General features: G+C 42.7%; 1 protein-coding gene and 1 pseudogene across 1 annotated transcript in view; one reads left to right on the forward strand and one right to left on the reverse strand.

Moving 5' to 3' along the window:
* Positions 1-3,783: 3,783 nt before the first annotated feature.
* PIK3CA (phosphatidylinositol-4,5-bisphosphate 3-kinase catalytic subunit alpha) overlaps positions 3,784-14,655 on the reverse strand; it is a 300,074-nt gene continuing 289,202 nt past the window's right edge. The window contains exons 19-20 of the mRNA XM_086944379.1: positions 9,518-9,669; positions 3,784-4,998 (exon numbers count right to left, since the gene is read on the reverse strand). Of these exons, the coding sequence (XP_086800505.1) occupies positions 4,728-4,998; positions 9,518-9,669 (423 nt within the window). The 3' untranslated portion in view covers positions 3,784-4,727. The remainder of the gene's footprint in view (positions 4,999-9,517; positions 9,670-14,655) is intronic.
* LOC147684037 (RNA demethylase ALKBH5 pseudogene) lies at positions 10,675-11,395 on the forward strand (annotated as a pseudogene).

A 14,655-nucleotide genomic window follows, 5' to 3' on the forward strand; every position in this document is an offset into this window, starting at 1 on the left:
CGTTCTGGGACTGGACTGCTGTCGGATAGTGCCGTCAAAAGTGGCGGTTAGTAAGTTCAGGAGGGAGTGCAGACGGGACACAGAAGCACACATACACACTCACAGCCAAGCATTCACACATGCGTGCACACACACAAACCCATTCATTCACAACCTTCATTACCACACATGCATGCACCAAACATTAATTAAAAAAAAAAAACCACTTACCTGCAGCTCTGCCTCGGTTGTCCCAGGAGGCGTGCGACTGCTGCCTTCCCTCACTGACCTTAGAAGGCAGCAGTTCCAACGTCATCACAGAGTGGGATGGGGTCAGTGAGACTGCTGACCCCACCCCACCCTGTGATGAAGTGTCACTGATTGACACTCGACCCTGGCCTTTTCAGGGCTTAAAACTGAAGCACCCAGGTGCGAGGTAATCAGTGATACTACTCCATGTCACTGAGGGGAGGGCCTCAGGCACTTCTGTGGAGCTGAAAAGGTCACGCCCACAGGAACTGTGACTTCCTCAGCCTAGCAAAGTTCAGCTCAAGCGGCCAGGAGCAACGCATTTAGCGTATGTCTAGCTCCTGGCTGCCTGACCTGAATATGAACAGTGTCTGTCATGCCGATCTTGGCTCAGCCTGACAGACACTGTTGGTGAGGGGTAAAAGGTGGGGTGGGGGAATGGCCCCTCAGCTCCAATGGATCAGCTGCAGCTGGCAGTCAATCTAAGAAATATGACAACAATGGTTTTGAGTAAGGTATCGAAGATTCACCATGATGGCTCAAAGGAGCGTAAATAACACGTCAGTCATTTTGGAACACATCCAAAGCCGATGGGGGGGAAAAACTAGCTACTTTGAATGGTTCCCATATGCATTGCCAACTAAGGGTGGAATCGAGGTGCATCCTGCAACTCAAAAGCCTTTCTTTGAGGAAAAACAGGTTGCAATTGTCTGAGCCCCACACTAAATGGGAGTATGCAAAGCATGTGTAGCAACAGCAACACATACTAGCAACATATGAGTCCAGTAAAAATTGACTGAAATTTTTGCTCGACCCAACACACAAATGCATTCATTATTAAATACAAAAATCTGTAAATATTCTAGGAAGTATTACCTTGTATTTTTCCTATACCGAATTAGCTGCTCAGTATTTGGAGTCTGGTAAGATATCACAATAAAGTATATTTCTTTACGTAGACCACATTAGTTCTGTGTAACAATCAGAAAATATGGAGAAAGTGCTGAAATGCTGTTAAAAACTTCCAAATGTCAAAGTAGTACACGACAAACTCAACTATGTGGCTTCCTCTATATTGCATCCATTAACTGCAGCTGAACTGAACACGTAATATAGTTATCGAACAGCAGAGCACAAACTATCATCTATGTAATCGAGTAAGCAATAATACCTCATAACAAGTTCAAATACATTTCCACAATAAGGGCAAAATGTGAAAAGTTCAAAGTTTAAGTGCAAACAATATTTTACTCCAATTTGACATGAATATTCCCAAAGGAACTGAAAAGTGTTAGCAGGGGAGTTTCATACTCACAAACTATCAATGCAACTAAAACAAATTGTTAGTGTTGTAATCAAGACACAACTCAAGCTTGTAAGCTCCTACCCATATCCTTGCGCTGTCTTCCTGCTGTAAACAATCCCAACATAAAAATGGTTTCCCCTGATTGGATGCTTGAAAGTGAGGCAACATATATGTGTACACATAAAGACTATAAGAGAAAGTAAGTTTGGTGAGGCTGAAAACAGAAAGGTTCGGAGAATGAATGGAGGAGAGCAGAGGCAACATGGACAGAAAATGTAGGGTTCACGATAACTGAGAAAGAAAAAGTGCTCATCAAAACTAGGAAAAAAAATCTAACCTGCAATATGAAGGTTAATAGTCACAAACTATAGTTTGCACATATTCAACTTTTTGTATCAAAATACCCAAAACCTCTGCCCTAAATATCCACATATAGTACAGTTTGTGTTGAATGGCTTCAGAAATGGTGTTCCGCATTGAAACAGATAGTATCTGTTTTAAAAAGTTGGTAGAAAGAAAAGGCATGCAAAACCAGTTTTTGAGAAATAAAGACAATTGAAAGCGAACACGATTTGGTAAGTTGTAGAATCAAGACATGCCCTTAAACCAACCTCTTCCATGGCCATGGGAAATGAAAAATGCTTACATTTTGATGTTGCTAAAACACATGCAGTGTATACAAAAGAGGTTGACATATTGCAAGAATCAGACTGCCCTGCCACAGGTTCTGCGCCATTGCTTATTTCACCAACAAAACAGCCTGGAGAAGTAACAAGGAAAATGACAACCATCAATTTGTGCCCATTAGTCAAACTGTGTACATCTTTTGTAAGGAAGTTTTGACTACTGGACAGCACTATATCACAATCATCAAAAAGAGTAGGGGTTGGTGCCATGGATTCTTTGGCACAGACATTCAAGTAAGACATCTAATGCACCTCTAGCCTAAAATAACTCCCCTGAAACTCGTTTCAAATACTGTGATACAACTGCAAGACAGTAGGTCATTTTTGCAACTGCAATACCCACAAAAGAAGAGAACAGGGCACAGAAGTAGTAGGACAGTGACCAACAATACTGTCCCAGCTGTACCCTATTCCTCAGAATGACCAACCACTGTTATCATAGGTATCTAAAGAGAATACAGACATTTGTTTTAGAACAACTTGCTATTAGTTAGCTGGACAATACAGACCTTTAACAATATTTCCTCCAGCTTTCTAAAGGGTTACCATGAAATTGTAGAATTATGCTGCCACATTAGGAATGAACAGAAGGACGCGTGCAGCCATGTGCCAAGATGGCTTCAAAGGCTCGCAATCACTGTGAGAACAGTAATTAAAGACCTAATATTCACAAGGCCACCCATGGAGACAATTTCATCTCAGGAAAGTACACTAATACCCGTTTACACCTTTAGGTCAGCTGAAGGATCTACACTGATTTGGTAAAATGACAAAACATTTCTGGAAAGAAAAATCCACAAACTTGATTGATTCAAGAAATATGTTGATATTCACTCTAAAGTTCATAGGGAACTCCCTGAGGTCATGTTACCCTTTAATTGCAGGGTCATTTACGCAAATCCTAAAGCAGACGCTTATTTTAAACAATTGCACTGATGCTATGCAAACACATCTGGCACACTTACCACAAAAGTTGTGGTACATGGCCATGGTTTATATACACATTGTATTGGGTAATTCACACACACAAGGACAGTGAATGGGATACATCAGCAAGACAATACATACCACCATACAGATTCTTAACATTTAAAAAAAATCCTTGGATTTGTTCCAGTGCGATGAAATCACACAGGTTTTGAATACCTTGGGATGCGTTTTGGCCTTGGTTTGTTACAGAGTAAAAAGGATGAATTATCTAGACACAAAGATTCTGAATTGGTAGGACATAAGTGCCCAGAGGTCATCATTTTTGATAAAGTAAATCTCCCTTTACCAACGAGACGCATCAGAAAACTATACTTTATAACAAAAAAAGGCTTCAAAGAGCTAGCACCTGCATCACTTGGGAAGATAATTCCACTGCCATAAGTAGGCAGTAAAACAAAAAGGAGGTATATTAGGTATGAAGCAAAAGCTAGGTAGCTCCTAAATACCAACAATCAAACACTCCCTGTGGTTATTAGCATAACACAACTCACTTAAAATTTAAAAGGTGGTGTCACCTCTTAACCAGGCATCAAGGTGGGAAGAACTGGTTATGCGCATATTCACTAAGGAAAGCTGTGTCAAAATGATTTTTATCTGTACAAATCAATTCCACGAAGACTGCCAACCCTTGCCGCATTTTATACCACCGTTTTTGAGATTAGGTTTGTTAGATACATTTAAATTAGTCCATTCCAGAATGATGCTCATAGTAAATTGTTGTTAAAAGGCCCAATGTTGTTTTTGTATCTTAGTTCATCTATGGAAAATCAGAAAGGCTTCCACCATTTTGTACCAAAGCGAATGAGAATGGCTTTCCATGCATTTTATGTTCCGTAAAACTTGACTGTAAGTAACTCCTAAGAGAGCCTTCCATTCAAGAGCCTTCAAAACTGTTATGATGGCATTTTAAAAGTGACATTGATCAGCCCAACGCTTTATTGGAGATTCCACCTAGATTAAAAAGGCCAAATATCATTTAAAAATCAATGATTCGTCAGTGTTAAAACAACTGTAAAGCATCCAGGGAGAGAGGAGACCTCTAACTTACTATATTTAGTTGTTCAGACTGCACTTTTTAATATAAAATGTGTGGCTGCAAAAACAAAACATACATGAACTTTAAAAAAACAAAAAAATATATATATATATAAATATTTTATCATCCTCTCTCACACTCCTCATTGTACACATGGACAATAATCATGAAAATGGATTCGAAACACATACTTCTGTTAGCCTTTCAATCGGGCTTAAGGCAAAACATATAAAACTGTGCAGAAGACCAAGGAAGTCTTGTCTTTCACGACCGTAGTGTGTTCTGAAACCCTGTTAGTGTTTTCATGATTTCTTTGTCACAATTGTCTTTATATATTCTCTTTGCTACAGTTGCGGTCCTAATGCTGATTGCGGTTTGTGCAATTCCTATGCAGCCAGTCCTTGCCTTTCTGATTTAACAGTGCAGTTTACCACCCAAAAAAAGGGTTAAAAGTTTCTTCTCTGATTCATCAGCTATCATTTCAGTTCAAAGCATGTTGCTTTATCGTATGGAAGATCCAGTCCATTTTTGTCGTCCACCCACCATGATGAGCATCATTCATCTGCTTCATGAAATAGTCCAAGGCTTCCTGTTCTGTTTTGTCCAAAGCAAGAGTCTTTCGTATATACGCAATGTCATCAAATGATTGAAGTTCTGGCATTCCCGACCCAAGCATCATAGAGAACAAATTAATGAAGAGATTTGCGTGTTGGCGTATTGCTAGGTAGGCCTTGTAACACATTTCTTGAAACCTAAAACACAAAAATAAAAATTAAGAGTTTTTTCTAAACAGATTTTGTTTGCCAAGTTTCCGAGAAGAAAGAAATCTCAGCAAGTTATTACCGGTAATAGTAGTCTTGTGGGTTGTAAAAATAATAAATTAACATGCTTTCGCTAGTTTTCCCATGCATTAGTTGGTTTTGTAGTGAGAAAAAGAAATGTTGGCAGCAACAATGTGCGTCTTTAATGGGACACACAAGTTTGCCAGGAAGGCACAAGGTCTCACATTTTGGAATCCCTGATAAGATAGCTTCAAATATTGCTGCAAGGAAAGAGGTGTAGGGATATATCACCTTCATGTGTTTTCTACCTTTTAGATCACTGTGAAGATGGTAGGTCGTATGTAAATCTGTAGAAGATGTAAGCAGCAAAACTTCTGTGACAGCGAAGTAATGTTGCTTATTCGACAGCCTGAATCTTACACATTCACAAGGTGTGCAGTGACATTACAGCAGCATTCTTCCTCTTACCATAAAGGCAACTCTACAGCTGAAAGTAGTTGTAAATGGGTACCCCAATACTGTCCACTCCAAAAGTACGTATCTTGCATGGATATTAAAACAGTAATGCTACACAAAAATAGGGCCAGAAGTACACGCGCTGCTTTGCATGCTAAAATGTACTTAAGGCAGAAATATGAGAAATGGCTCTTTTTGCTTCATCAGTAAAAATTACTCTAACCTCGCTGCACACACTTCCTTTAAATATGTTGCATATCTGCTAACATATAAATGCACATCTTCCAATGCCCGTGTTCGCAATAGCAATGACTTGTCTGAATGAAGGGATAACTATTCGGAAAGCAACTTTGAAAGCCAATACTTAAATGTACATTTATTCAAATTATGTCATAATTTAGATCCCATGTTCGTGGTGGTCACATCTTGTCTTAATCAACTTACACAAAACAAAACGCCACAAGCCCAGACTAGGCCCAAGGCTAAAGTACTCTTCTTGTATTCTATCTCCTCTCTTTCTTTTCTCTTTCTTTTCCTTACAGCTGCCCTTAATCTCCTAGCAAGATATTGGTAAGGGGTGCAGCCACAGATGTATACCACCTATCTGTAACCATGGCAAAGACAGCCAAGTTGGGCCGATACCCTGCAACGGTAAAGCGTTCCTACCTGTCTGTAAAATTGTAAAAAAATGCTTTGAAATAAAAAAATAATGCCTTCTAAAAAAGGCTGAATGATTGTAGTTCTGAACGAACAAATATTTTCCTTGTCTGTCATTAGTAGCTAAGGCAACTAAATGTATGTTACAAATCCCGATACTAGCCACTAACTATGCGTACCCATTCAAGTTACTCACTAGTACCAGTTATGCAGCTTTAGGCTGCTCTAGATTCACGATGTGCATTATCCCACTATCTTCTGGGTACGAGCCCCATGACGACAATAGTTAACCTACAATGCTATACTATGACACCATCCTTTTCAGATATCTTTTTAAGTCTAACGTTAGCCAAGAGCTTTAGATTTTACTAACATTATATGCATAATGTACATACTTTTGGGGCCATCGGCTAACCCTTTTCATTTATTGGTCTGTTGTGGTCATTCATATTTTTTTCTACTGTCCACTGCAGCATATAGCATGAAGTAACGGTTCAGCCCGCGCACAGCATGGGGCCAGGGTTCAAACCACGCACAGCACGGAGCCAGGGGTCAGCCACTGGCTAACATCACTGTAAGTGAAGTAATTATGCTCTTTAAAATTGAGCACAACAAATACATTTAAGAAATAATTACCTATTACTCTTATTTCTTTAGAACAGTTAACACCAATTTTATACATTATTCATAAGAAAGAAAAGAAAATCAACCAATATGCATTTAAAAAAAAGAGTAAACAGCTGGGCCATAGCGTTGGCCTTTACATACAACAACAAAATCTTGTTTAGTCTCAACGTTTTTCTGTATTTCAATGGGTTGAAATGCTGCTTACAAAGTGACTGCCAGTGGTTTAGACTATTTGCACTCTTTTCTTCCTTCACCTTTTCTGTGTTTTATTTAGGGTGCTGCCTAAACGAGCTACTGAGGCACGCACCCTTTTTAAGACTGACTTGACAGCATAGTTGTAGCCAGACCGTATGCACCCTTTTTAGGTCCGACTTGACAGAGTAGCTGCTTCCAAATTATGTGTGATCAAAAAATAATTTTCAGGAGTACAACAGATACTGGTTCATCGGAGTACAGCTTTTGATTTGTCAAAAACTGTGTGCTTCCACAGAAAAAGAGCTTACCCTCCAGCTAGCTGTAACCATTAGTTTATCTAGCTGATTGAGGCAGGCTGTTTATCAACCAGACCTTTTGTGTTTGAGCTTCAGTGTCAAACACCCCATTATGATAGACGGAGCTTTCTCTTAAAAGTCACACAAAGGCCGGTATGATGCTACCAAGCAGTTTCTCCTAGATAATCATGGTGATCTCTGTTTATATTTTGTGAAAGCTTATTCACAATACGGAAGGTCCTTGTTGGTTATGAGTCAATGACCAAGGCTATACGCTTCATCAGTTTATTATGATAAGTTACGATAAAATCAGTGGGCCTGACTTGTTTATTGTACAAAAGATATGTTAAATTCAACAGGCATTTAAGGGTGTATTGTTATTACTCTATTAACATTTTCAGAGGGGAAGGGTGTTATTTGGAATCTCAGTTTCCAGAAGTGTTAGTTACCATCTCTGACAAACTGTGAGGACAGAAGATTTGCACTGCGATAATGCTTGTTCGCTCCTCTTAGGAAACCTAGTATGTTGCTTTGCCAACCGTAATGCTGTTTACATTTCTAATTCTGCGACTGTATACCAGATGGCTGCCTAGCCTTGCTGGAAACCTTACAATCAATACAGTAGGTCTGAACAAGGCAATAAAAAGGTTCAGAGAAAGCAAAATAGTGGAGAACTCCTCATATGTAGATAATCATGATGGAAATCAATTGTACCTAATTATTAGTAAATGATGGTATGCATAGTATTTGTATTGCTTGAATGATATAGTGACGCGATCTCTCATAAATAGACTTCAGACATTTTAGGCATTTGATATTTTTACTTCTTGCTTGAAAACAGTGTCACAAAGATTGTTATGCATCAGATCATATTCTGAGTTTACCACTTAATTATAATTATAAATATAACAATGTGATAACAAATTATATATGCATTGCTGTGTATTCCATGTTCCACAAGCACAACTGTTTTGGTGATTTTTTTATTTTTAATAAAAGAGTTTTATATAGCGCAAACTTGACCCGAAGGTATTAGGTATCGGAGCGCTTTACACGAGCACCAGTTTCGTTACAAATTAATACATTCATTTTTTGTTAGGCACAGGGATATTACGGGATTTGCCCAGAATCACAGGATGTTGAGTGTCCCTGCCGAGACCTGAACTCGGTTCCCCAGCTTCGGGGTAAACAGCTCTAGCGGTAAGGCTACATCCTCTCCCCTTTCTCGAAGATGATCTCAGGGGACATGTGTTTCGTCCTTGAAGGACTTTTTCAAAGCGGATTAATGTGGTACCTAAAACAATGTTTAGAATAGACACTTTATTGTGGGTTAAAACCAAGAAATATGCCCATACTGATTAAAAAAGGGAGCATCAGACATATGAACCAATGTGCATGTCTGACACACTGTGTCCCAAAAAAAACCAGACTTGAGCCCACTTAGACTCATGCATATCTCCATGGTGTGCCCTAAATGAATGAAGCCTGTGATGTTAAACAGTAGATTATTAAAACAGCTCTGTTAGCCGTCAACCCCAAGTATACTGATATGCACTGCCATACGTAAGCATGTCTAAAAATAGTTACTTCACTACGGGTAGGCTTCTCTATTTAATCTATTTGATATATGTAATATCGATCCTGAAAGGTTTGATCGGATCTGTAACAAGAGCTTTTGATCACAAGAATTACTCCCGGTTTTACTTTACATTTCTTTGATGACCAATACTTTTTGGTTGGAAGCAACATACCTGAACATAGGTAATTGAGTCTATATGATAATGGAGTTCTTATGTTTTTTCCCCTACATATAGGGTGTGCATGTCTCTGCTCTTCACCAGTGGCTGTATTCGCGTACTCCTTTGTACATTTGTCATGTAACTGCATAGTATTAGTGTAGCACTATAATCTCTTATTGGGCAAGAGGACTTTATCTTGCCTATTTGTAAATCTCCAATAGATTTTTTTTAAGAGGTGGAGGAACTAATTTATATTGCAGGCTTCATTCATTCATTTAGGTCGCAATAGAGATACGCATACGTCTAACTGGTCTCAAGTCTCATTTTTTTAGACACTGGTGCATCAGACATGCACATTGCTTCATATGTCTGATGCCCACTTTTAAGCACACAATTTAAAGTACTATATATATATATATATATATATATATATATATATATACACTCACATATATATACACACACACACAAAAACACACACACACTAACATACACTAGCTTTCACTTTATTTGCCTTACCTTTCAAAGTCCCGGGTTTTGGTGCATTCCTGGGTTCCTTTACTTATTACAATTAGAAAATCTTGAGTTAAGACGAAGGGTACTCGCTCTCGTTTATAACCAAACTTTTTCTTTTTGTGATCCAGAAAGTGCCCAAAATCAATATGGAACAGCTTTAAGAAGAAAATATATGAATATATAATTTAGATCTGAGCCTCTACCTTGAGTGAACAAACTACATCAACATTTTATTCTAATTGTGGAAAGATATTTCAAAAACACGTATACTTTAAAATAGCAAAATTATGTAATATCAATCTACTATAACCCGGCGTAAACATCAGTGCAGTTACAAGTTGATGGGCTAGCACAATGTAATTAGAAAACAGAACCACACAACTGATGTAGCTGGAAAGGATTATGTTACTTACCCTGTAAGCATCTGTTCTTGGAATGTAGTGCTATGGATTCACATGCTTAGCATAAGTCATCTAGTGTCGGGCAGGGATGATTGCAAGTTGTTTTTGTTAGAAGAAGTTTTTCGAGTGACAAGACTGTGACTACTTTTTAGGTCGAGCCTGTCACAGCGCACATACGCTGTTCTGGCTAAGACTTCATGTAGGGGCTTTCAATATCTAACCTAAGAATTGCACACGCTCATGCGTGTGCTTTTTGTTTTGGCCCACGCTATTTGCCTTTGCTTGCGTCTTTTTAGCAAAGATAGCACGCAATTGGCCAAAGGCGGGCAAATTGGTCCGCCCATGGCCTAATGGTGTCGGTTACCTGCACGGCCACCATGTGGTTTCAATTTTCATGCCCAGACATGGGCGCGATAATTGAAACTAGATGTCTCGCTGCGGCGCACGCACCACTCGCGTGCTTGTTCGTATCTATTCCTGTTTATCTTCTTGCCTCCTCCCACCTGATCATTCTGTGTTGCTTCACCCATGTCTCTCCTGCCTCAATGTTGTTTCCATGCTCCTTAGCTTTGCTTTGACCCCTGTTGCTTCCGTTCTCTCCCTCCTACCACGCTCACTTTAAAAAACCAAAACAACGTTTCTGCCCGGTTCCTTTTTTTCGGTCTTGATATTGCTCTTGCGCCGATTGGCGTAGCTGAGCCATGCGCGGAGGCAGCTCCCCCTGCTGCAGCTGGTTTTGAATGATGTGAGCCTCGCTGTATGGCCGCCAGTGGATACACGGACCTGCGGGAGAAGTTGCAGTCCATAATGCCTTACCATAAAGGCCCGGAGCAGGGCTCCAAGAGGAAGCTGCCAGACGGCGAGTACAGCGACCATGAGGAGCTGCCACTGCCCACTCTGCCGCCTCTCCACTACCGGGACGTGGAGGCACGCGGGTGAAGCACGGGATCCGGCAGATACTTCTCTTCAGCCCGCAAGAGACTGCGCCTGCATCGAGAGCCGCATCGACGAGGTGGTGTGCGCTGCCGAGAAGGGGCTGTACAAGGAGCACACCGTGGACCGGGCTCCATTGCGCAACAAGTATTTTTTCAGGGAGGGCTACACTTATGTGGCGCAGCTGCAGAAGCTCGGGCCTGGCCTGGAGCGGCTATACCCCAAGGTTTTTTTTTTTAATACCCCAAGGGTGACATTGTGGAGAACCCCGCCTGGGTGCACCAGCTGGTCATTCGCAAACCGGAGCAGCACCGGGTCATCCCGAGGGCTTCGTTAAAAGCGCCATCATCAATGATTACCAGCCCAGAGGCTGCATCCTCTCTCACGTGGACCCATCCTCATTTTCGAACAGTTCATCGTTTCCATGTCCTTCTTCAGCGACTCAGCGCTGTGCTTCGGCTGTCAGTTCCAATTGAAGCAGATCCGGGAGTCCGAGCCAGTGTTTTGTTAGCCTGTGCGGATGGGTTTCATCACCATCCTCAGGTAAGAGAAGATGGGGTTACTGTCATGCTGTGGGTGTGAAGATGCCTCCTCCGTGTATGGCGAAAGTGATGGGTAATGTAATTTTAAGTCCCAAAAGCCTAAAACATTTGTGATCATCACTATACAGCAATGCATGTCATGATGTAGTCTTTCATTAATATCGAGCCCCCTTAGACTCGGGACCCAGGGGCGTAACACAAGCCCCCGTGGAGCGGGGGGCCCTAAGCTCCAGGGGGCTCCTAGGCACTGCACTCTGGCCAGAGAGCTCCTGATTGAGCCCAGAGGGGGCCCCTCCACGTACCTTGCAGGGAGGCCCCCTCCATTTTTGTTACGCCAGTGTCGGGACCTGTAACACTTCTTAAGCAAAGCTCAAAATATAATTATTAGTCTTCTTGGCAGATGGATAGATAGAAAGAATTCAAGTCTGTAGGAAGGTGGATAACTGACTATGGTTACCCCAGATTTTTTGCCTAGTGTTTAGCTGGTTTTTGACTTAGTTGGCCTGGGATCCTGCTAATCAGGGCCCCAGGCTATCTGCTCTCTCTTTAAAAGGGACTCCATGTACCCTAGGTACATCTCCAATTGGATACTGGGTCACCTTATGAGCCCCTGGACAGTGTACTATAGGTACCCAGGGCATAGGTGCATCCAAGGCCTACCAGGGGCTGCAGCATATCTTTTGCCGCCCCTGGCTGGCCATCCAAACTGACACAACTGGCTGATTACTCAGCTGGGGCAAGGTGGGGTAATCACCCCTTGCTTAGATATAGTATACCTATGTCTAAAACTATATCTGGACACATAGGCACCTATAAGTCACTCCTATGGCAGGCCTTAACAATCCTGGAGGCAGAGTGCTTGGTTTTATGTGAGATGGTGCTCTAGCATGAGCTGAGCCTGTCTGGAGCTTTCGGAACCATGTCCTTATAGTTGTTCTAGGATATTGCCATACCATATACTCTTAAGTGCATTATGAACCTCGCGGTTCAATTCTATCTTTGGTTTGGCTTTATCAAAACATGTCGTTTAAGGTGTCATACGCTTTGGAATACGACCCCCTCGCCAGTCCTGGCGACGGGGGTAGCATTCCACCCTTCTAGAGGGAGAAGACATGTTACTTTCCTTAAACGCAGTTAAATCTAACCAGAGCCTCAGCATCACAAAATGGATTCTGCTGCCACAGACACAAGTCTGGCCTCCTGCTGCTGACCGAAACTCCGGCAGGGGAGGCCTGGACAAAAGGTTTCCTGTCACAGGGAGGTGCTAGCACCACCCAGACAGGAGATAGTGGATTCGGGCAGGGAGGGCTGAATTAAACTAGACACTGCCTGGGGCACACAAGGTGTCCCATGCAAAGTCCAGTTCAAACCAGTGCTGGGGCACTCCAGCCCCAGCTGTGGCGCGAAACTGGACAAAGGGAAAGGGGTGTAACCACCCCCTTCCTGGGTCCCACCCATAGGAGGGACCTAGCAGGAGATCCAGCCCCTTGATTTGGAATAAAGGTAGGAGCTGTGCCCATAGACATTAGACCATCCTGACTGAAACTTTGATACGAAACTCTGGACCCTTCGACATCCTACTCGACGTAGAAGAATGAAGAATCTCCCTTGTGGTCAAGGAGTGACCACCCTGCACAAGCAGGCACCATCAGCTCACAAAGGTTTTTTTTGCCGTTGCTCACGCCGAGCTCGAACGACAGACCGACAAGACCTGGACTCCCAGACTTCCAACAACCCGATCCACAGTCCCAGCAAAGCTGAGACCCGTGGAGGCGACGTAAGACGTGGGACCGGCCATCTTGGAAAGCCAGCGAAGTGCTTCCTGTGCAGCTCCCGAGGCACCCTCGAAGCTGTGCATTGGGGATTGAGAAGCCCCAGCTCCGAGCAGCTTTTGCACCAAAGATCACCTCTCAACACTCATCGAGTGCTGCATGGGGCCCTTTTGCATTTTTCCTGCTCGACGCGTTGCCCGGGTACTTGCCCGTTGGCTAGTGGCCTCTGTGACGACGATCCTTCTAATTTACACTGCTGGTCTGGTTGCTCCAGACTGGCCCTCGCTCCCCTGAAAAGGAGCAGCCGATCTGACCTTGCTGGTCCGATCCAGAAGCCATCTCCGAATCCTGCATGGGTTGCATTTGCCAAGGCCTGTTGACTCTGATTCGAGAACCGACACCGCCGACAGCGAGAGCCTTCGTGGGACAGTCCGTGTCCACCTCCTGGTCGTCGTCGAACCTTCCTGGTCCACGTGGCAGCGGAGACAAACTTCACTACATCACCTGATCGCAACCCGACATCGCCTGGTTCCTTCCTGGTTCCATCCTGGTCACTGGCTAGTGACCCAGACTCTGTCCCCTCTGCTTTCAGGTACTCTACATCTTCGATCCACCCTTGGATCCAACTGGATTCTTCTCTCCTGGTCGCCTGCAGCATCTTTTCCTCCAGGCTCCATAGAACTCCACGACGAAACCCGACGCACTTTGACACCTATGCACCCGCTTCCTGTGGGTGAGGTAACGAGAGTACTCCGGTGCTCCTGTAGTGATTTACACCTCTAGTGTCCTAGTTTTAAGTGGTTAAGTTCTAGTCCAGTCGGAAGACTTCTAAATCAGTAACTTTCGAACTTTTACGCACCATTGACTTCTATTGGTGCACACGGTTGCCTATAGACACTGCACCCGTATCCTGTGGGCCTCCCCCGACCTAACCTTCATTAGTCCAGTGTAGCCCCAGGCAATACCATTGTTCGTGACGTAGTTCTTATACCACTATTTTAGTATATGGTTTGAGTGGCTACCCGGTCTATCCATATTTGTGCAACTTTTGTATGTTATATGAAGTTCTTTGTTTAACGCTTGTGCTTCTGTCCTAATAAAGAGTACAGGGGATTATTCTAGTAATAAATACATATATGTTATAATATGTAACTTGTGTGGTGTCCTTTCATTTGATGTTAAAAGGATTGCATATGGTAAAACAGCTGGCTTAACATGCCCTCTTGAGTTTAGCCTAAGACTGCTCTGTCCATGCTACCCCTAGGATAGCTGGTCTATAAGGTTGACTTACAACCAATCACCATAAGGGTCGTTTGGTCTGGTGCAAGGTGCTCACTAGAATAGTGATCATCATATACCAGGCCAACTTCTCACACAGTCCATGAGGTTAGGTGGTATAAAGGCCCACTGCCCTGTGGTAAAGAAATATATGCTCACTATCCACAGGGGTGAAGCGTAATTCACCACTTTGATTGAGAGGAGGGTGAGGCGGG

Source organism: Lissotriton vulgaris, chromosome 11 (assembly GCF_964263255.1).
Source record: "Lissotriton vulgaris chromosome 11, aLisVul1.2, whole genome shotgun sequence".
Taxonomy (NCBI): domain Eukaryota; kingdom Metazoa; phylum Chordata; class Amphibia; order Caudata; family Salamandridae; genus Lissotriton; species Lissotriton vulgaris.